The sequence below is a fragment of the Oncorhynchus keta genome, chromosome 28 (genome assembly GCF_023373465.1).
Source record: "Oncorhynchus keta strain PuntledgeMale-10-30-2019 chromosome 28, Oket_V2, whole genome shotgun sequence".
Classification (NCBI taxonomy): domain Eukaryota; kingdom Metazoa; phylum Chordata; class Actinopteri; order Salmoniformes; family Salmonidae; genus Oncorhynchus; species Oncorhynchus keta.
The window spans coordinates 31,745,711-31,768,493 of NC_068448.1; the positions used below are offsets into that span (position 1 = coordinate 31,745,711).

Sequence of the window (22,783 nt, forward strand, 5' to 3'; positions counted from 1 at the left end):
CCTCTATCACTCTCTATGGGTTTCACCACACCTTCAACACATCTTCCTGTCAGATATGTCCCACCTCTTTTTGTTTGCATAAAGCTGGAATCTACTTGTAGGAGTAAATTGTATTTTTTTAAAGGTCTCTCCGGGGCAACAGAGAGGTGTGAGTTAACAAACTACACAGGTCTGAATCAGTCATGACCACTTTTCAAATATGTTTAATCATGGTCACAGTTCCGGTTTATTTAAATAAAGGAGAAGGGTTAATCCGATCGCTCTGACCTCACAACGGCAGTAAAGCAACCAAACTCACTGGCTAAAGTTGGCTAGCTTGCTGGCTACGTCCAGACATATGGGAAAACACCAAAGTGAATTTACGAACGCACCCCAGTCATAATTACTGGGGCGTTCATAATGCAGGAATGCCCACATGCAGGAACGCCCCGAATCCCGGGACGCAATCACACACTATTTGGACAGACTGTCCTAAATACATTTGGGGCAGACTCAGAAGTGGCATAATGCTGATGAAATAACTAAGGGAGCTTTACGGATCCATTATAACAGTGAGTGAGATTTGAGACTTTAGCTATACATTGAAGCTTGCCTGCGAGGTTTCGCCAAATAAATTAAAGTACGTCGTTATCCGTAGATAGCTAGCTGATCAAGCTAATTTGACTAGCTAGCTACTGTAGTTAGCGCGTTGAGTTAACCTATTGTGTATTCGTAACTAGCTTTTCTGCTGATCCTAGTTAGTTTTCTTGTTTTGTATCTAGTTCAAGTCGCTGAATGCTTTTACAAGCTGGAACGCTTGTTTCTCCATACTGCATGCATGTCTGTTAAAAGGCAAAGACAATATTCAAAGAAGAGTTAACTAACTAACTATAACGTTTGCTATTTTCTTTATCTAGACCCCGCCCCCTACTCAGTTGTCTTGCTAGAACATTTGCATTATTGATGTGCTGCAATGTTTCCATCCAAACATTTTAGTTGGTGTAACAGTAGTAACGCTGGCTTGTCAGAGTTGACCGATTTTACACATTGCCATACGAAATAATGACTATGTGATTATTGACCATTATAAGCTGAGTTGATGTACACCTACATAGAGTTATTGTAGGTTGTACACTATCTGACATTAAATGAATTTACTGAAATTATTTCCTAGTGGTCTGCTGGGATGGCTTCTAAGCTCATGGACAGACTGCGACGGACACTGTTCAAAGAAGGAGAAGTAGTCTCTAAGGAGCCAATTGATGTAACAGAGGAAAGTTTCCCAGAGAGTTCTGAGTTAGTGGACGATACAGAGTGTCTCTCAGAGCGGCTTGGGGGAACACTCTGCTTCGATGGGGAGAGCGCCCTGGAATCCGAAGACCCAGGTGAGGCCTCAGGACCAGACAGTGACTCAGACTACCTCGGAGAGTCCATAGAGGATGGATTCAGCAGCACAGGTATTGTAGACATTATAATTCACAACAATGATCTCCCATATAGCAGGCAGATAGCTGGTGGGATACACTTATCCTGCACTGTGAGCTGTATGTCTTTGCATAAACATTAATGTACTATACTATTAGTCAACTGAAACTATCTGACCAGAGTAAGAATAGCATTCATTCCACTGTATTCTGCTTATTTGAAACCGCAAGTTTCACTTCAGGTTTTTCAGTCTGTGCAAACGTGAGCTTTCTCAGTTTTAGATGAGTGGGCTGAGGGCCGTCTTAGCTGAGCTGACGTGTATCTGCCTTTGTTCCTCAGACACCAGCCCAGTGGGCCCGTCTCCTGGAGGCTCATCCCTGCTCACACGTCAGCTGCAGGATAGCTGGAGGAGCTTAAGATTCCACAGTGTTCCTCAGAAGCTGGTGTTTGAAGTGACTGATGCCAGTGTGGTGCAAGAGAGCTCTTCCAAGTATGTGGTACGTGTGAAACAGCAGAGATGAATGTCTATTACCTGGCTTAGCCTGCGTGTCATCTTGTTGACAGTGTACCACCTCCTCCTCAGCTCTACACCATCCATTTGATCCAGTCTGGGATGTTTGACGAAACCCCCGCCGCCATCACCCGGCGATACACAGACTTTAAGCGCCTGCACAGCTGCCTTCGCCGCCGTCACAGGGACAACATGGAGCGCGTTGGTTTCCCCCGCAAGAAGCTGCGTAAGAACTTTGTTGCTGAGACCATCGCCAAGCGGAGCCGGGCGTTTGAGCAGTACCTGACCCACATGCACTCGCTGGCTGAGCTGCGGCGCTCACCCACCTTCCTGGAGTTCTTCTACCTGGGTGACCTGCAGGCTGGCCAGATGCTGATGCGTGTGGGCCGTTACCAGGAGGCCTTGGGCCCTCTGCTCAATGGCCTGAGGCTCCAGGAGAAGCTAGGCTGTGAGGAGCAGGGAAAGCAGCAGCCCCATCACCAGCAGGGCACCCACTGGCTCTTCACCCTGTTGGCCCTGGTGACCTGCTTCCAGGAGCTGGAGCAGCTGGGGGAGGCCCAGGAGCACTGTGACCGAGCCCTGAGGGACCTGGCCCCCTCACCGGAGGCCCTGCAGCAGCACCACTTTCACCCACTGCTCATTCCTCTTCTCCAGACCAACGTCAGACTGTCATGGAAGATCTCTAAGGATAAGCGGCAGTGGGAAGTGCTGCTTCAGGAGATCCAGGACTCTGGGGCTGATACAGGGAACCAACCCAGCCTGAAGGAGTACCTGATAAAGGAGACCCTGGTGGAGAGCGAGGGAGACACTAAGGCCAAGCTCAAACGGGAAAAGGCCACTTAACCCAAAGATGATGGTGCTCATAGTTATGAGGAAAGCATTTCATGTAACCTGGTAATGAGGGGTTTGGTCTCTAGTCTCTTGACATGCATTTCCCACAGCACTCAGTCTAAACTGTTAGACATTCTGAATGAATACACTCTACCAAGTCATGCACAAATAGCAGAAAACAATGTCATGTTATAATTGTCTATAAAGTTCAAATTATTTGCTTGATTGTTTTACCTTGTAAATTGTAGACAAGTCATTTTTAATCACATTCATGATACAGCTGCTTGGAAATAACTTTATTTTTCCAGAGGTTAACAGCAAATAAGCCACTATTTCAAAACTATTCCTGCTTTTTAAAACCTTTTCAATTATGCCATTCACATTCTTTTTGAGATGCAAGTGGATTAACTTTAGGATGACAAAAGGATAGAACATGAATTTAAGGACACACTTTGCGGAAGTTAGTCATCATTTTCTTGTTTACACATTAAAGAATGAAGGGAAAACCAATGTCTGACAGCGATTGACAACACTTCTACTTGTTAAATCATTCTCAATAACCCAGATTTGTTTATATTGCTGTAGTATTACGCAGCCTCTGTACCAGATTTTGATTTGAGTCACTTTAATGTCAATAGACTTACATAAGGGAAATGCAGGTTTGTTTACTTTCATATGCCATAGGGAGGAGCCTAATACAAATCTGGAAGTGTGTTTTAGACAAGAGGTATGACTTAACTATGTATTTTTGCCATACTGCAGGCAGGTCCTGTATCACTAATGACGTTATTTCAAAGCAGACCTACAATCCTGTGAGAGCAGGGAGGTAAACCTTTTGTTGCACTCTGAAATAGGCTAGTCTATATGCTTGAGTGACTATTTCAAACTAACCTAAGAATTATTTTCTCAATAGCCTAGATGCAACAATGTTACATCTTTCTCTGAAAGTGCCTGCCTTGCACCTTTGAACTCTAGCCTTAACATGTCACTGTTTCTTTGTATGATTGGAATATGTATTTTGATTAATAAATCTATCCCCCCAAAAAGTTCTTAATTTTTTATTTGGAAGATCTGGCATGTCATGAAGTTAAAACACAGTTAAAATCAAATATTTTTACTGAGGCCTGTCCGAGAACAATTTCTCAGTGCAATGGAGACACTTCTCTAACCAGTCCAATGGCCCTGTGACAAGTGTTCCAAATCACATGCATGCTTCAGACACTCAAACATTGTGGTACTCATGTGCCTACTGTATTAATCAGTGTATATAAATACATTCATATAAAGGATGGACATGTTGCTTCCTGCTTTGCAGGAATCAATTTCCCATAATTTCCTCATCTGAGGTACGTCTGTCACAGCAACAGTGCAAATGCCATTAATAGATAGCTGTGAGGACAAACGACCAAAAACATGGGGAGGATCTCAATTCCATACCTCGTCTCCTCAAAACCCATTGTCAGAGGGGAGGGACCTCTGGCTTTCTCATCCAAAGGGTTTTGAGAAGGAGATGACGCAAGGTATGCAATTGAGATATTCCTCTATTGCTTCAGACTACTGAAAGTACTGAAGGGGCCCTTGAAGAAAAACATTAGTTTACAAAGAACCCAACAGCAGTAACTCCGTCACAACTAAGAACATTGCCACTATGTGTAACACACGATTGATGATTCCATCACTGAAAGTGTTGGATGGATGTATAGGCCCGGTGGACTCTTCCAGTCTATGGCGGTAAGACGGGACATCAGGGTTTGTTGAACATCTGGTGGTTTCCTCCAGCAGCACTGGGGGTTACACTAGCTGCACCAGCTCCTCCTGACTGGACATCCACAAAGCCCATCCTCTGCCTCCTCTTCCTCTGCTCTGTCATCTACACAGAAAACAGTGCAACAACACACTGTCAGCCAGGCCAGGGTCATCCTGCTCGAAACACTAGCCTATATCATGAGGACATCAGTTCACCTAATTGTACACCGGACTTGTTTTTTCTCCCAAATAGATCATCATTATACAGGTCATGTGACTTGCCCTGGATAAGATATCCTGTGAATACATGTATTGTGTGCTGTGTTATCTGGGGAACCAGAAACAAATATTGTGTATGCACTGGCAAGCTCTGTTTCGCCGTCACCTGTTCTTTGAGCTCTGTTAACTGTCCTGTGAGTTGGCTGACCACGTTCATAGTGGACGTCAGTCTGTCCTGCAGGTTCCTCATTTCATTCTGCTCCCCGTCTCCATCCGTCACCACCAGGGACATGGCCTGCATGCGGGGGAACCAGTCCAGGTTCTTACTCTGAGGAGACATGTAGAGTCAGTGGCAGTGCTTCTCCAAGCATTGGATTAAATGACCCCAGAGACAAAGGTATCTAATGCTACTTGAAACAACGAGACGTTGTAAAATGGTTTCAGTGAGAAATAGCGTAGAGGTGGGTGTGTCCCCAATGAAACTAGAATCAAAGCAGGTTACTTTACCTTTATCATGAGGGCCACATAACTCTCTGGACCTGTGTAGTCAGTCTTGTTCTTCTCACGAACAAGCACGATGAAATACAGGTAGTTCCAGATGTTGTGCTCCAACTTTATGTGTTCCTCAAAAGACACCGTTTTATTGTCAAACTTGTCCCTCTCCAGACCTGCAGGGAGAGAGCTTCAGGTTGAATGTCCAGAATGCAGACAATGAGCCAATATAACAGTCAAATCTCAATTTCTTACCACAGATGAAGCAGGTGGTCTTGAGGACCTCCTCTTTCTTCTGTTTCTCACTACGCAAGTCAGCGAAGGTGTCGATGATGACACCAAAGATCAAGTTGAGTACGATGATGATGACAATGAAGTAGAAGAGGAGATCGTAGATGACGCGGGCTGGGAACAGTGGCTCCTGCAGGGTATGCAATGAAGTCATTAATGACACGTTTTCAAATGTTCGCTCATAATACAATGTACAGTAAATATGTTGGTTTGTGGAACATTTGTGCTCTTTGACATGATGTGATACTGATTGTGTATGAGATGGATTGTAAATTATAGCAAGAGTGTGTTGCATCTTCGTTGTTACGTTTTTGGAGGGCTTGCGTAGCACGTCTCCCACCCCTCCACCGTTCCTCAGCCCGTGGTTCAGCACGGTGACAATGCACATGAGCAGAGTGTCACAGGCCCGCTCCGAATTGTTCTCCTCTGCAAAACAGTGAATTATTTATCTACGTACCCCTCACACCAGACTCCAAGTACATGATATTTGACAATTCCTCATCTGACACCCATCCAAACTAAATATTTTTCTTCTTTAACCTTTATTTCCTATCCAAACCTGTCACATGATGAGGGTGACTTAAGAATCAAAGCAGCAATAGATTAGGGGCGGCAGCGTAGCCTAGTGGTTAGAGCGTTGGACTAGTAACCGGAAGGTTGCGAGTTCAAACCCCCGAGCTGACAAGGTACAAATCTGTCGTTCTGCCCCTGAACAGGCAGTTAACCCACTGTTCCCAGGCCGTCATTGAAAATAAGAATGTGTTCTTAATTAAATAAAGGTAAAAATAAATATTAATAAATAGAGATTAACCATCAGGTTCAGCAGGGAGTCCTGCCTCGGTAGTGCAGCTGACTCCATCTCCACTGCAGGAGTTCAGGAAGTCCTGTGATGCCTCCTCATTGCCATGTCCTCCTGTAGAAGAGAACCCAATCACCACCCTATACCATACAACCCTATGCCATACAGCGCAACCCTATGCCATACAGCGCAACCCTATGCCATACAGCGCAACCCTATGCCATACAGCGCAACCCTATACCATACACCAGGGCTCTCCCTGTTCCTGGAGAGCTAATGTCCTGTAGGTTTTAGCTCCAAACTTAATCTAGCACACCTGATTCTAATGGTTCATAAGCTGAATCAGGTTAGTTACACCTAGGGTTGGGGTAAAAACCTACAGGAGGGTATCTCTCCAGGAACAGGGTTCGAGAGCCCTGCCTTACAGGTTTGATTGACCATGTCTCATTGTACCTTCCATACGCTGACAACTAGTAGAGGCTATTTGAGTCTCTGATGGTCCAGTACCTGAGTCGATCTGAGGCAGAGGGTCCACCTCCATGATGAAGTCGTTCTTGAGGCAGAGGAAGCCCACAATGGAGAACAGGTAGACCAGGATAAGGGCTAGCAGGGCAGTGAGCAGGATGGAGCGCCCATTCCGGGTCACACTCTTTATCACGTTGAACAGGGTCTCCTCTCGGTAGATCAGATCAAACAGCTGCACACAGAACAAAGGTACCATGCTTTTAGAGTAGACATACAGTAGGGAAATCCTGCCCGGGGTTATCTACTGTATGTAAGGGTCTGTACGTGTATTTAGATGTGTGTGCATGCCAAGGAATTTATTGCCAGGTGATTGGCCCTTAATGCCAGTAATATTTTATATATATATATATATATATATATATATATATATATATATATATATACACACACACATACACACACACAACATATATACACAGCTCAAAAAAATTAAGGGAACACTAAAATAACACATCCTAGATCTGAATGAATGAAATATTCTTATTAAATAGTTTTTTCTTTACATAGTTGAATATGCTGACAACAAAAATCACAAAAATTATCAATGGAAATCAAGTTTATCAACCCATGGAGGTCTGGATTTGGAGTCACACTCAAAATTAAAGTGGAAAACCAAACTACAGGCTGATCCAACTTTGATGTAATGTCCTTAAAACAAGTCAAAATGAGGCTCAGTAGTGTGTGTGGAGGTAATACACGTGCCTGTATGACCTCCCTACAACGCCTGGGCATGCTCCTGATGAGGTGGCGGATGGTCTCCTGAGGGTTCTCCTCCCAGACCTGGACTAAAGCATCCGCCAACTCCTGAACAGTCTGTGGTGCAACGTGGCGTTGGTGGATGGAGCGAGACATGATGTCCCAGATGTGCTCAATTGGATTCAGGTCTGGGGAACGGGCGGGCCAGTCCATAGCATCAATGCCTTCCTCTTGCAGGAACTGCTGACACACTCCAGCCACATGAGGACTTGCATTAGGAGGAACCCAGGGCCAACCACACCAGCATATGGTCTCACAAGGAGTCTGAGGATCTCATCTCGGTACCTAATGGCAGTCAGGCTACCTCTGGCGAGCACATGGAGGGCTGTGCGGCCCCCAAAAGAAATGCCACGCCACACCATGACTGACCCACCGCCAAACCGGTCATACTGGAGGATGTTGCAGGCAGCAGAACGTTCTCCACGGCGTCTCCAGACTCTGTCACGTGCTCAGTGTGAACCTGCTTTGATCTGCGAAGAGCACAGGGCGCCAGTGGCGAATTTGCCAATCTTGGTGTTCTCTGACAAATGCCAAACGTCCTGCACGGTGTTGGGCTGTAAGCACAACCCCCACCTGTGGACATCGGGCCCTCATACCACCCTCATGGAGTCTGTTTCTGACCGTTTGAGCAGACACATGCACATTTGTGGCCTGCTGGAGGTCATTTTGCAGGGCTCTGGCAGTGCTCCTTCTGCTCCTCCTTGCACAAAGGCGGAGGTAGCGGTCCTGCTGCTGGATTGTTGATTTCACAGAAGTGTGATTGACTTGGAGTTACATTGTGTCGTTTAAGTGTTCCCTTTTTTTGAGCAGTATATTTGTGAGTCATGAGTGTTACTCACCAGGAAGCTGTAGAAGAGCTCGTGGACACAGAGCCCCAGGGTGCTGGTCAGAACATAGGCCAGGTGGTAAAGGAACTCCACGTCCATCACCATCGCACGGTAGCCCATGATAAATGTCCCGTTGTTGCCCACAAAGCTCACCACAAACACTATCTTATTTATCAGCTGTGGAGTGGAACAGATGAACAGTCATGGGATCACCATGCTTTCAAAGATGATATTCAGGGTTACTTTCTAAATGTAATCCGTTACATTTACCTGTCCAATATGGTAATCAGTAACGTAACATTTGGATTACCCAAAATCAGTAACGTAATCTGATTACGTTCCGTTACTTTTAGATTGCTTTCCCCTTAAGATGCATTAGAAAAAGACAAAAATGTACATTACCAATTAAACAACATATATTGCAGGATAAATCAATGTTAAAGTTTACATAGCCGGCCATATGTGTTACATTTTACTTTGTTGGGTTGGTTATGTAGGCTCCTTCTAACCCATCGCTTTCTACTACATAATAATAATAATATGATTACATTTCATCTTTACATCAATATATATAATTTATAAGTCTAAAAATTGATGTAGCAACTACAGATAACCCCTATAAGTCTATCAAAAATGTGTCCATTGGGTCTATGGACTGATTTTTTTCCCAGCATGATTTAGATTGAGCAATAAAAGCCCCACTTTTATTCCATAGGTTGGGATCCTCACTATACAGCTGTTACAAGAGCACATTTTTCACTGGTTTCAAAAACAATGATTGATAGGCAGCTTAAACTTCTTCAAATCAACCATTATTGGGTTCAAATACACATTTAGATTTCTGAACAGCCATCCACAACAACCAGAATCCATAAGGCACAAATAGCTCAATGAGAGAGCAGCAGTGTGATTCACATCAATGCGCTATGTAGATATCAATAATACGTTTATCAAACGTTTATTCAAGTTGGATAGTCTTTAGATGCTGACAGCAGTTGCACCATTGGAAGACATAGCTTGGACTGTAGCCTACAAAATACTATTCCTGCTCTATTCCTGCGATCCATCAAACACATTTGGTGTGTCATCATAGTGGTCTCTGACTTGTGGTCAGACTCGCTCAGGTGGAACAAACTTAAACTTGCGCCTTCTTTCAATGCTGATTTGAATGTCATTCAGAAAACAGAGAAGGGTCAAATATTTTTTTCCGCAAACATCCTTTCTGAATTTAAAAGTAATCCTCAAAGTAATTATCTGTAATCTGATTACAATATTTTTGCTGGTAACGGAATACAGTTACCGTTTTTTTGTAATCCCTTATTCCGTTACTCCCCAACCCTGAAGATATTCATCAAGGTGTGGTATAGGGTTGTGATGCATGTCTCAAGTGGAAGTTAGAATTCACTCATAAGTGAAGCTTACATTGAGGGTGCCCAGTAGGATGAGAGTGGGGCCGATGCCGAAGCAGTATATGGAGCGCAGTATGAGGGCCACAGTGAAGGGCCTGAGGCCGTAGCGTTTGGAAAACATGCCCATGACAGACAGACCCAGGAAACCCCAGAACAGCATGGACAGCATCGAGTCATCTATTGCACCTGGAGGACAGCAATCACATTGGAATCATCAATATATAAAACATTTACATGTCTCAGTTTCTCATAATTATTGTCTTCAATAAGTACAGAGGATAATGACTATGGGCGCACACACACACACACCTTGGCCTGAGTCGTAGGGGTAGAAGAATGCGATGATGAGGTTGATGAAGACGGCCAGGTTAAAGGAGATGCTGCCCCAGGTGCTCATCCTGCGAGAGAACCAAAACAGCACTGGCATACCTGAAACACAAACAACACTCTCCAGTCCTCTTCGATCATCAAACAGCATGGGATAGAGAGGAAACGTTGAGGCCAGTGGAAAGTATCTACTGGATCAGCTGAGCCTGGCTTACTGCGCAGCTTCTTCTGCCACTCCATCTCGTTGTGGAGGAAGGAGGCCTGCTGGAAGAAGTGTGTGACCTTGCTGCCCTGCTCGTCCTGCTCGGTGGTGTTGAACACACGGAACTTGGACTCCTCCGTCAGGAACTCACAGATGGGATGAATGGGAAACACGATCTGCTCCATGCTGCGGTCCTCACGCACAATCTGACCGGACGAGAAGGGACAGACAAGTTAGGACATGGGTCTTTTGGTCCTCTGTAGCTCAGTTAGTAGAGCATGGTGCTTGCAATGCAAAGGTATGTGAGTTTGATTTCCCATGACCAGCTGTACATAAAATGTATGCATCCATGACTGAGTCGCTTTGGATAAAAGCATCTGCTAAATGACATTCATTATTTAGATTGTTATATTATTATCATTCAATACATTTTGCAGTAGGCACTTCAGTTGAACTGAACTATTTACAATTTGAAAGATTGACTAGTGTAGTAGGGGTGAGTTGAGGAAGGTAGACACCTCTATCTGTGAAGTGTGCTGCTCATAGAACTCCAGTGGGTCCTGCTCCTCGCTCTCTACCGGCACGGTAGATTTCAACATTTGAGAGAGCGGCCGATTGTTCAGGTTCAACTGCAGGAGGTCAACAGGACAAACATTAACAACAACAATAATACTAAAGAGCACTATCAGTGGATCTGAGCAACCTAGCTTTCCCCATTCAGCTTGTTTCAATTCTACCTCCACATGATATACTTAAAGCAGTAAAACATGAGAACCCTGGGGATTATCGTGTGATAACTCTGTTCGCTTCAGGCCAGGAACAGCTTTTAGGAGGGAGTTATTACACAATAATCCCTGGTTTCTAGGGCCTTATTGCTTTTATAAAATGGTTACCAAAAGATTTAAAAATATGAAAAGACATTTTTTTATTAAAAACATTATTTTAATTAGTAAATTTGTTATTTCATTCTAAAATTGCTACCCAAGTGGGTTGGTTAGTTATTTTGTCATGTTTTGACCCAGTAGTTAAAATGATTAATTCTATTCATTCGACGTTGCTATGCTAAACAAATCATTGGAATGTAGCTAGCTAGCAGATATTCAATGATAATGATTTATTAACTGTCCAACATAGGCAACAACTATTATGGTTGGCGAGTCCAAAGTTAGTTGGTGATGTTAATAGTGACGTTTTTGTTGATGGCACACGAGTGGAATAACTGTCCATGGTCATGGCGCTGGTTGGTGACAGCCAGTGTTGTTTGCCTCTTCTTTGGCAGAGAATGGGACGTCCCACTCACAGCGTTGCCGGTTAAAATGGCACTCCAGCGCTTTCTGTTCTCCGTGTTAGGGGCTGCCAATAACTATTGAGCGAGCTCTCACAGCCGTTCTTACCCTTGCCTCCGCATTGGATGACTTTTGCATTCTGAAGTTACTACCCAAGTGGACTGGTCCTTAGTTCTTTTTCTCATATATTAACCAGTCGTTAATTCTAATCATTCTATTAATTTATCATTACTATGCTAAACAAATCATTGGCACGTAGCTAGCTATCAGAGATTCAATGATGACGAGACAAATACTTCAATAAATGATTATTTAAGAAATCCCTAAGAGTCTATTGACACAGCTGTGCGTCAATCTCAGGAACAAAAATCTGTCAATTTAAACTGCATCTCAATCCTCATCAGCCTATTTCAGCCATCTGCTACAGCTCTGTTTGTCAGACCAGGAGACATCACAAAAACATCTGTAGCATCCGAACGGTTTGGCCTACTAATATGACCATATTATGACAAACCTGATGGTGTTCTCCGTTTTGCTCTATGACCCCCACAATTGTGAAGGGACTCCTGTGAAGGTAACCAGCTACCAGTTTTAAAAATGAACTTAAGTATAGAGGCGTTTGTGTGTCCAAAAAACACAAATATTTCCTGAGCTTTCTTACATCTCCTAGATATAGGACAGACACTTCAAAACCTTCTTCCTTATGATATTATTGACCGTCTGTTTTTCCATTTATGAATGTGTTTTATAGTACTAAAGCCCAAATGCAATATTTATCTCCAAAAAAATGTTGTACATCTTTTTTTTTAAACCTACAGGGGTCCTAAAATGCTAAATCAAACACTAAATGATCCATGGTATGACCATCTTAAAACAATTCCACAAGTTAGCTTAGTAGAACCCCCACCCCAAGGTAGACTTTTACAGGTTAATACATATCCAATAGGCCTACATAGGCTGGTTAATGAATTCATGGAATGCTGAGTGTTTACGGATTCCATGGTGAATTATTCTTTTCACTATCATTCTTGGGATAACGGAGATATTGCATTTGTAAAATGATACATTGTTGCACAGGTCATAGAGCCAGACATTTCTGGCATTTCCCAGAGGGAGATGAAGTTTATGAATGTCCTGCTTGGGCTGCAGGACAGTGGATTTACAACATTAACACATCATGGTATTTTACGGGGTTGTACCACAACACCCGCATATCAACCAATCAGCATCCAGGATCCAAACAACCAGTTTCATAATACTTTTTAGTCTCGCTTTACGCTGAACCATTTTCAGGCACGCAAACAAAGCACAGATATGAAAATATCCCTGTGTAACGCCAAAATCCGTTGTTAAACTAAGTTTGCAGTGAGTCACTGCTGCCATGAATGCGAGCAGCTGCAGCACAGAAGTGCAGAGTGAGGCAACTTCCTCTTCTAATGAGAAGACCAGATATGCTGAAGCTTGCCTTGAACAAATACCCTGACTTCAAATAAACACATATTAGAATGTCTGCAAAGAATTCTGCCCAGAAGGGAATGAAAATACAAAAGTGATCAAATGAACGCAACAGCTGACAGAGAGAAAGGGACATTCAACCCAACCCCTCTGAATCAGAGAGTTACTGTTCATTTTTTTTATTGGTTATTTCACTTTTGTTTATTATCTATTTCACTTGCTTTGGCAATGTAAACATGTGTTTCCCATGCCAATAAATCCCCTTAAATTTAAATTGAATTGATATAGAAAGACACTCACCATAGAGGATATGCCCTCCTCTCCCTCCTTGGTCCTCTTTGCAGGTTTCAGCAGATTGAGCAGGATCTTATTGTGCCTCGCCAGCTGACCAAAACATGGCCCACAATCATAAGCATAACATGTGAAAGCATTACTCTCTTACATGACCTTATTACGTTATAATAGGAGTGCATATATATATATATATAAATATACACTCCATTATTCTGAATGGGAGAGTTACCTGGAGTGCCAGGATGTAAATGTTGTGGCCGACCTCTTGAGGTGACACCTCTCCACCTTCACATTCACTCTCCTGCTGGTAGGCTTTCTTTATCACCTTCACCTGGGGACAGTGTGACACGAATGTTGACTGGTGTATTCTGTAGTGTGCTGCACCTTGATATGTGTATACAATTGCCGTTTTAGAGGCTAGTTAGTATAAAAAAGTGAGGAGGAGAATGAGGAGAAAAAAAGAGAGAGAGAGAGAAGAAGAAATAGAAATGGGTATTTGCTCTGACCAGTTCCCGAGGTCGGAGGTTGAACAGTATCCTCTCTGCATTCTCGTTGTCATGGCGACTTTCCATCAGAGCCAGTAGCAGCTTGGAGGCGTTGTCCTGGAAACAGAGACACAACACTGTCACCGACCATGTCATTTCAGAGTGGGGACACAGACGAGTGAGTGGGGACACAGACGAGTGAGTGAGGACACAGACGAGTGAGTGAGGACACAGACGAGTGAGTGAGGACACAGACGAGTGAGTGAGGACACAGACGAGTGAGTGAGGACACAGACGAGTGAGTGAGGACACAGACGAGTGAGTGAGGACACAGACGAGTGAGTGAGGACACAGACGAGTGAGTGAGGACACAAAAATCTGTAAAAGAGAACAGTAGGTGAAATGAACCTTGAGCTGCAGAACCATCTCCATGCGGTAACGACACAGAGGACTGATGTCATTCAGTATGAGGGCTGTGATGATGTCGATGCCATTCGACTCATGGGTCACTATACAAGTCTACAAAAACAAAGCACACCTAGAAAGTTATTATCATTTTGTCAAAACAACCCTGTGTTATTTGTCTGAAACCTAACGGAACTTTGAATAAACCTCATTCCTGACGGCATTATCAAAGTTTCTGTTTAAAGTAACAATTTCCGTAGCACTCTGTGTGTGGCTATCTGACCTGGTTTTCCTGGCAGGGGCCCTGGCAGTACTCTGTGAGCGTCTCCAGGGTCTGGGTGATGAGGCCCACGTTGCTCTCGTTGATGTAGAGGCCCAGCAGACCCAGGCCTCCTGTGGTGCTGCCACACATGATGTCCAGGAACTGCAATGTCTCACATACCAGGTTGTAGTTGGTCTTGTTGTTCTGGCAGCGAAGGAAGTTCTGGGAAAAGGATGGTCAGACAACAGTATTGTAGGGTCAAAAGGTCAAACAGACCATAACAGTTTTATCACCCCTATCTACTAGCTAACTCTCAGGGAAGTTTCTGTATAATGACATCAGTCTGTTTAGACCTCAGCAGAGAGCAGTATTAGCAGTATCAGCTGTATAAGTGGTGCTTGTTCTTCCTCTCACCTGTAGATCCTGGTTGTGGTTCTCACAGAGCAGCTGGAGGAAGCGCAGGATGGGTTTCATAATGATGATTGCAGGGCCCATCTCGGTCTCCACTTCCTTCTGCTCAGGCTCCGAAGCCAGGGCAGTGACCTGGGCGATGGAGGGGGCCAAGAGAGGCAGAGTAGTCGCAGGTAGAACCAACCCACCAGAGCCTGTCAGGAACAAATACCAGGGAGGGCACCATGAATAGAGTGAAGTGACAGTTCAAACACACCAACAATATCCTTACCATATGCTTATGTAGCCATTGACACAGAATCATTGTTTGTTATAAAATGACCATCATTATTTTTTATAATCACTACAATCTAAACCTGCATTTGACTATCTAACATCAGAGTAGTGTCCCGCTCACTGGTCTCCAGGTCTTTGTTGTCATTGGCTTTGTTACTCATCTCCCCCACGCTGACTGATACGTTGGCCTTGATATCCATCTGGGCGTTTTTCATCCGGTCGTGGAGGACCTTGAAGAACTTCTCAGACTTGTTGTCCCCCATCATCAGCTTGTAGAAGGAGTTCTGAACGACATTCACAGAAAGGAAGAGGATCAGTGCATTATTATAAGGAAGGAATCACCATGCACCTGCTCCGTACAGTAGGCTATATGTGTTACATCTAACCTGGATCTCTGTGTTGCCCCCCTCCAGCAGACCTATGGCCAGCTGGATGCTCTCCTGGAAGATCTTGTCGTTCTTGGTGCTCATGACGAGGTCAGTAAAGAGCTTTGTGCCACCCTCCCTGTCCAGGCGACACTGGACTGCAGCTACAGCCGTCCAGTCTCTCTCCTGCTCAGCACCTACATATTAACACGCGGTAAATATATACACAATCCATAACGATCATGTTATAAGCCTAATATAAACAAACCTGTTGCTCCAAGGTCAACCAGATCTCCCTTGCTGTTCTTCTTGTTGGTGAAGAGGTAGTTCTGTAGCAGCACCTTCCTCAGTGCAATGCCCTGATTGGAGAGGCATCCAGTTAGAGACATGGTTAGCATACGCTCACTGAATAGTTTCTTACCCAAATAGTACCTCAATAAGCACCTTCATAAAACCTCTAATAAAGTTCCAATGCAGCCTTTTGATCTCAATATCAAATCATTTCTGGGTAACAATTAAGTGCCTTATAGTGATTGTTCCATTTTTACAATTTCAATTGAAAACAAATAGCTTCTAAGCAAAGAGCAATTTTTCAAGCAATCATTTTCATAGGATTGTCTGGGAGCGGAAAACTGAAACCTAGCTGTTATTGGCAGGTATGTTTGGAACTCTTTCTTATTGGTCTATTGATGTCACCAGGCAGGCCAAAACTCCATCTCAGCAAAACAGGCAGACATTTCAGACATGTCTTTTCAAAAAGCTCTTATACTAAAAGAGCATCATCATAATATTCACAATGTCACAGTATTATTCCAACCAGGTGTGGAAATATATACACTGAACACAATTTGTAAGTCGCTTTGGATAAGAGCGTCTGCTAAATGACTTAAATGTAAATGTAAATGTAAACACAAATATAAAGGCAGCATGTAGTGTTGGTCCGATGTTTCATGAGCTGAAATAAAAGATCCTAGAATATTTCTATACACACAAAAATGGTATTTCTCTCAAATTTTGTGCACAAAATTGTTTGTTTCTTTTCCTTCCTGTTCTCCTTTGCCAAAACAATCCATATCAAGAGGCTGATGAGACAGTGTTCATTACATAGGTGAACCTTATACTGGGGACAAAAGGCCACTGTATAATGTGCAGTTTGTCACACAACACAATGCCACAAATGTCTCAAGTTGAGGGAGTGTGCAACTGGCATGCTCACTGCAGAAAGGTCCACCAGAACTTTTGCCAGAGAATTATTGTTCATTTCTCTACCAACGTCATTTTAAGGAATTTGGCAGTACATCCAACCGGCCTCACAACCGCAGACCACGTGTAACCAACCAAGCCAACCCAGGACCTCCACATCCGGCTTCTTTACCTGTGGGATCGCCTGAGACCAGCCACAAGGACAGCTGATGAAACTGATGACTATTTCTGTCTGTAATAAAGCCCCTATGTGGGGAAAAACTAATTGTGATTGGCTGGGCATGGCTTCCAAGTGGGAGGGCCTATGCCCTCCCAGGCCCACCCATGGGAGCACCCCTGCCCAGTCATGTGAAATCCATAGATTAGGGCCTAATTCATTTATTTAAATTGACTGATTTCCTTATATGAACTGTAACTCAGTAAAATCATTGAAATTGTTGCATGTTGCGCTCATATTTTTGTTCAGTATAAGGAAATGGAAGTTTTTGACTGCACTGGACCTTTAAATACACTCAGATATTATATTGGTTGATCTCCAAGACCTACACTGACTGGTCATAAGTCTTTACCTTCTCGTCAAAGTCCAGTGTGCGTATGAGCATCTCCTGCAGGGTCCTCAGAACCTTGATACAGAGCTTCTCCTCTGAGCTCATCAGGGCTTTAGTGTGCTGAATCAGTCTGGGTTCATAAAGAGAGTGTTAGACCTCATCCATACCATGCCAAAAATGCTCTTTATTGCACTTTGCAGTGAGTTTGCATGAGTAAATATTTGTATGTGTAAACCCCAATGACTGTGTTGGTAAATAAACACTATCATCCCACACCATAGTGACATATCATTGGTTTCAAAATGGCACCCTATTCCCTATATAGTGCACTACTTTTGACCAGGTCTTCCCTTAGGGCTTTGGTTCAAAGTAGTGCACTACGTAGAGAACAGGGTGCAATTTCAGATGCAGACCCTTACTTGGAGATGAAGCCTCCTGATTCGCAGCGTTGCCGTGCGTCCGTCCCCTCCAGGAAGAGGAGTTCAGGCTGATGCAGGACGTCCACCAGAACAGACAGCTCTGCGTTCACCAGCGGCTTCAGACGCTCCTCCAGGGTGTTGATGATGTCCTGAACATCACAGCATAGATAGAGGGACAGGGAATATATACCCACTGTGTCAAACACCAAACCCTCAAGAACAGGGAACAAACCAGAAAGAGACAGAGGCCAAGGAATGATGTGGCTTTGTATGGCTGACTAAAGTGACGGGATCGAGGAGGGGGAGAAGGCAGCAGGGTAATTAATGGGTCGTTTTAAGGGTCGAACCTGCAGCTTCTCGATGATGTTCTTGTAGTCCCAGGGGTTGTTGGGGGCGGAGGGGCGGCTGGAGCGGGTGGAGCTCTTGTAGTTGGCGTTGGAGCGGGACAGAGAGTTGGGAGCACTGCTGCTCAGCATGGTGGTAATCTGAGACTCCAGGTCCAGAGGCAGGGAAATGGAGCGGTTCTTCGCTGCACACACACAGGATTGGGGAAAGTCATCATTAAGTTCAAAAGGTACTCCCACTCAAACCATGTCGAAAAATCTAAAGTCACATTCACAAAGCAATGCAACCCTAGTTTGACCCGGTGTGGCTCTAAATGATGCCCACCTCTGGGCCCTGCAGCAGGCCTGTTTTACCTGTCATAGCCAGGGTGCGGATGCAGGTCTCCACCAGGCCTCGGTGTTGCTGCTGCAGCCAGGGACATTCCAGCAGACGCATGCTAGACTGGAGCAGCTGTGTTACTATGGTGTGGTGGGTCTGGTTACAGGCACAGAGGAAGGAGAATCACACGACGAGAATTCATGACATGTTAAATGACTACACAAATACTGTCAGACACAATACAAACAAAGACACACTCTACTAAACAGTGCATTACAGTAAACTTTATATCAAAGCCTCGGAGTAGGCAGGAGCATCAGAGCTGACTGACCTGTAGAGAGGTGCTGTTTTCAGAGAAGGGGGAGCTGAAGAAGGCATTGATGGTATCAAACACCACGTTGATGATGTACTTCTCCAGGATGGGGTCAGTCAGACGCTTCTCTCTCTTGTTACACACCTAGAGGGAAAAGAGAGCTGTTAGAGATGATGAAACGTGTGGGTGAGAGTGGTCTCACTGACTGGGGAATGAGACTTACCCTGGCCATGTCCACAGTGAAGTCCTCAAACAGTTTCCAGATGTGGTTGCTGGTGTAAATCTCTTTCATCTCTACCTCGGTATCTACGTAGCAGTGGTTCACAAAGTTCACGTAGGCAACCTTCACCTGGGGACCACAAGGGTAAACATGAACACACACACACACACACACACACACACACACACACACACACACACACACACACACACACACACAGCTGGCTCAGGCCTCTGTACATTTTGTAATGATAATGGTTTCCATTACCTTTGCAGTTGTATGTCTGCATGCTGCTGTGGGTTTTCGAACTGAGGACGACGTAGGCTACTAACTAATTGTATACTTGCTCCATTTCGGACATACCTCTGTGATGCAGTCCTCGTGTGTGACCACTCTCACCACGTCCTCTAGGGGCAGCAGCGAGGTACATTTGATCTCTGTGTAAACGTTCTTTCCCTCAGCGCAGGCAGATAGCAGCTCTACCAGAGAGATGTGGTAGCGCAGGGGGCTGTGCTCCTGAACCCCCTCCCTGGACTCTGCCATCAGCTCCAGCATGGTGGCAAATGATGCCTTGTCATTATAAAACACCACTACATCCTCACCAGCGTTGGTTAACTAGAGGGGAAAGCAAGCACACCGTGTGGGATAAACAATTACATCATTGCTGATATGATTAATGTGGCTTGTGAGTGCTTGGAGGTGGTTCATCTGTTATTTTTCAATTTCTCATCTGGGTTTCGCACAAATATTTGATTGTAAGACAGACTAGATGTTTCGCTAAGATTTGATAAACATTTAAAAACTGCAGTCTTATTTACATCTTTTCGAGGATTCCATACCAATGAAGAGAGTTCAAAGCAAGTTGCATGGAAGGTTGTCTTACCTCAGTCATGATCATGTCCTGGCACTTCTTCACGTACTTGCCCTCAGCCTTGATGATAGTGTGCAGGAAGTTGAGGTACTGGACGTGGCGTCCGTGAGTGGCCAGGCAGTGGATGAAGTGCTGCAGCACGTTCTCACTGATCTCTGTACACAGCTGGTAGTTATTGCTGAAGATGTGCTGCACCGTCTCTGCCTCCATGAGCTGGGGGCGAAAAGGGAGGGAGAGAAAGGACATTATGTCTGATGCAAACAGGACGGATGGATGTAGAAAAGGCAATAAAAGCTGTGTGTGACTTCACTCACTCCTGGGTTGAGAAAGAGACTGAGGTTCTTATGGAGGAGCATCTGGTTCTCCAGGTTTCCCATGCAGAACTTCTGCAGGAACAGGTGAGTGCACTTGATGATCCCCTGCATCTTGGTGTCATGCTGAGAACCAGGACAGTGCGTGAGAGAGAGTGAGACCGCGAGGTAACGTTAGTCCAATACTATGTGTTTGGTTGTCAGAGTGGGGGTAAGGCACAGCTCACGTACATCCCTCACCTGATCGTATGACACTTGCAGCAGGTCCAGCATCACTTTGTGGGCTCCCATGTTCTTCAGAAGTCTCTGCTGTTTCTTCCACACACCCGAGCTGCACATTTTATTCAGACGCTCCAAGATCTGGGGTAAAGAGAATGTCTTCAGAAATACGGCCAAACACTACTCAACAGTGCAGTATTGTTGATTTTGTGTCAGACATATGTTATGGTAGAGTAGTGTCTAATAATTGGACCCCAGGAAGAGTAGAGGGGATCTGGAATAACACACACACACACACACACACACACACACACACACACACACACATACACATACACATACACATACACATACACATACACATACACATACATACATACATACATACATACATACATACATACATACATATATAGTTGAAGTCAGAAGTTTATATACACCTTAGCCAAATACATTTAAACTCCGTTTTTCACAATTCCTGACATTTAATCCTAGCAAATATTCCCTGTCTTAGGTCAGTTAGGATCACCATTTTATTTTAAGAGTGTGAAATGTCAGAATAATAGTAGAGAGAATAATTTATTTCAGCTTTCATTTCTTTCATCACATTCTCAGTGGGTCAGAAGTTTACATACACTCAATTAGTATTTGGCAGCATTGCCTTTAAATTGTTTAACTTGGGTCCAAAATTTTGGGTAGCCTTCCACAAGCTTCCCACAATAATTTGTGTGAATTTTGGCCCATTCCTCCTGACAGAGCTGGTGTAACTGAGTCAGGTTTGTCAGTTCTGCCCACACATTTTCTATGGGATTGATGTCAGGGCTTTGTGATGGCCACTCCAATACCTTGACTGTGTTGTCCTTAAGCCATTTTGCAAGCCTCCCCCTTTTTCCTCGAAACATAACGATGGTCATTATGGCCAAACAGTTCTAGTTTTGTTTCATCAGACCAGACAACATTTCTCCAAAAAGTACGATCTTTGTCTCCATGTGCAGTTGCAAACAGTTGTCTGGCTTTTTTATGGCGGTTTTGGAGCAGTGACATCTTCCTTGCTGAGCTGCCTTTTAGGTTATGTCAATATAGGACTCGTTTTACTATGGATATAGATACTTTTGTACCCGTTTCCTCCAGCATCTTCACAAGGTCCTTTGCTGTTGTTCTGGGAATGATTTGCACTTTTCGCACCAAAGTACGTTCATTCCTGCGCAGTATGACGGCTGCGTGGTCCCATGGGGTTTATACTTGCGTACTATTGTTTGTACAGATGAACGTGGTACCTTCAGGCGTTTGGAAATTGTTCCCAAGGATGAACCAGACTTGTGGAGGTCTTGGCTGATTCCTTTTGATTTTCCCATGATGTCAAGCAAAGAGGCACTGAGTTTGAAGGTAGGCCTTGAAATACATCCACAGGTACACCTCCAATTGACTCAAATGATGTCAATTTTCCTATCAGAAGCTTCTAAAGCCATCACATCATTTTCTGGAATTTTCCAAGCTGTTTAATGGCACAGTCAACTTAGAGCATGTAAACTTCTGACCCACTGGAATTGTCTGTCTGTAAACAATTGTTGGATAAATGTAGTGTCATGCACAAAGTAGATGTCCTAACCGACTTGCCAAAACTATAGTTTGTTGACAAGAAATTTGTGGAGTGGTTGAAAAACGACTCCAACCTAAGCGTATGTAAACTTCCGACTTTAACTGTGTGTATGTGTGTATGTATATATGTATGTATGTATGTATGTATGTATGTATGTATGTATGTATGTATGTATGTATGTATGTATGTATGTATGTATGTATGTATGTATATATATATATAAATAAACAGTGACAATGGGACATGCTAGCAGGATAAAGGAAAAAGTGACATGTCAATGGACAAAACACACATCTTTAACTTTCTGGTAGTTCTCATTGCTCTTATCCGACTTCTCTTTTTTGGGGGTCGCAACCTCTGAGGCCATCTAAAAGGAAATCAGAAGTACAGTTAGTGAGAAGTCATTTGTAGCTACTTCATGTTATTACACACTTTCTTATCATAGATGGAGAAGACGTGTCTCGCCCTCACCTCTACATTCTCTTTTTTGTCCTTCTTGTCTTTCTTCCCCTCCCCTCCTCCAGAGCTGCTCTTCTTGTCCACCCAGAGCTCAGACTTCTCCACCATGGTGCGGAGACGGTCAAGGTCGCTCTTTATCAGCTTGTAGTTATCAACATCCTGGCCCGAGATCAGCAACTGGACCTGAGGACAACATGGAGACAGAGAGAGAGAGTGTCAAGAGAGACTGACTGAGAGACCAGAAAATAACACAGATATAAATAATATATATAGATACTGTATAAGAAAGGGAATAGCAGATACGGTACCAAGTTGGAGTGCAGGTCATTATTGGCCGCACCTTTGTTTACCATCAGTGATTGCAGATCGTTGCGTCTCC

The 22,783-nt window shown here is 44.0% G+C and overlaps 2 protein-coding genes across 3 annotated transcripts in view; one reads left to right on the plus strand and one right to left on the minus strand.

The window, feature by feature from the left end:
* The first annotated feature begins 391 nt into the window (after nt 1-391).
* LOC118361024 (sorting nexin-21-like) lies at nt 392-2,971 on the plus strand. Of its 2 annotated transcripts, none has more exons than XM_035740721.2 (4): nt 392-551; nt 1,154-1,436; nt 1,744-1,901; nt 1,988-2,971. In XM_035740721.2, exons 2-4 carry the CDS (start codon nt 1,166-1,168, stop codon nt 2,756-2,758), a joined length of 1,200 nt encoding a protein of 399 aa, XP_035596614.1. In that variant the 5' UTR covers nt 392-551; nt 1,154-1,165; the 3' UTR covers nt 2,759-2,971. The 2 variants fall into 2 exon arrangements, with proteins under 2 accessions (XP_035596614.1, XP_035596615.1); XM_035740722.2 differs by having other exon boundaries at nt 462-619.
* Nucleotides 2,972-3,027: 56 nt separating this feature from the next.
* Nucleotides 3,028-22,783, minus strand: part of LOC118361023 (inositol 1,4,5-trisphosphate receptor type 3-like) — a 45,115-nt gene continuing 25,359 nt past the window's right edge. Inside the window, exons 26-58 of the mRNA XM_035740720.2 lie at nt 22,417-22,587; nt 22,238-22,312; nt 20,367-20,486; nt 20,130-20,252; nt 19,828-20,028; nt 19,308-19,559; nt 18,948-19,073; nt 18,743-18,868; nt 18,447-18,567; nt 18,096-18,277; nt 17,749-17,897; nt 17,351-17,459; nt 15,847-15,937; nt 15,600-15,775; nt 15,335-15,497; nt 14,941-15,131; nt 14,548-14,748; nt 14,268-14,378; nt 13,881-13,976; nt 13,604-13,705; nt 13,381-13,464; nt 10,858-10,968; nt 10,353-10,545; nt 10,120-10,239; nt 9,824-9,996; nt 8,414-8,578; nt 6,801-6,990; nt 6,306-6,407; nt 5,802-5,920; nt 5,459-5,624; nt 5,219-5,379; nt 4,878-5,039; nt 3,028-4,616 (exon numbers count right to left, since the gene is read on the minus strand). Of these exons, the coding sequence (XP_035596613.2) occupies nt 4,491-4,616; nt 4,878-5,039; nt 5,219-5,379; nt 5,459-5,624; nt 5,802-5,920; nt 6,306-6,407; nt 6,801-6,990; nt 8,414-8,578; nt 9,824-9,996; nt 10,120-10,239; nt 10,353-10,545; nt 10,858-10,968; nt 13,381-13,464; nt 13,604-13,705; nt 13,881-13,976; nt 14,268-14,378; nt 14,548-14,748; nt 14,941-15,131; nt 15,335-15,497; nt 15,600-15,775; nt 15,847-15,937; nt 17,351-17,459; nt 17,749-17,897; nt 18,096-18,277; nt 18,447-18,567; nt 18,743-18,868; nt 18,948-19,073; nt 19,308-19,559; nt 19,828-20,028; nt 20,130-20,252; nt 20,367-20,486; nt 22,238-22,312; nt 22,417-22,587 (4,758 nt within the window). The 3' untranslated portion in view covers nt 3,028-4,490. The remainder of the gene's footprint in view (nt 4,617-4,877; nt 5,040-5,218; nt 5,380-5,458; nt 5,625-5,801; nt 5,921-6,305; nt 6,408-6,800; nt 6,991-8,413; nt 8,579-9,823; nt 9,997-10,119; nt 10,240-10,352; nt 10,546-10,857; nt 10,969-13,380; nt 13,465-13,603; nt 13,706-13,880; nt 13,977-14,267; nt 14,379-14,547; nt 14,749-14,940; nt 15,132-15,334; nt 15,498-15,599; nt 15,776-15,846; nt 15,938-17,350; nt 17,460-17,748; nt 17,898-18,095; nt 18,278-18,446; nt 18,568-18,742; nt 18,869-18,947; nt 19,074-19,307; nt 19,560-19,827; nt 20,029-20,129; nt 20,253-20,366; nt 20,487-22,237; nt 22,313-22,416; nt 22,588-22,783) is intronic.

Excerpts from the sequence above, each read along its gene's own strand:
- LOC118361024 (XM_035740721.2), top strand. The coding sequence starts at position 1,166 with ATGGCTTCTAAGCTCATGGACAGACTGCGACGGACACTGTTCAAAGAA. Across the intron at positions 1,437-1,743 it reads GGATGGATTCAGCAGCACAG|ACACCAGCCCAGTGGGCCCG; the intron begins GTATTGTAGACA and ends TTTGTTCCTCAG. Across the intron at positions 1,902-1,987 it reads AGAGCTCTTCCAAGTATGTG|CTCTACACCATCCATTTGAT; the intron begins GTACGTGTGAAA and ends CCTCCTCCTCAG.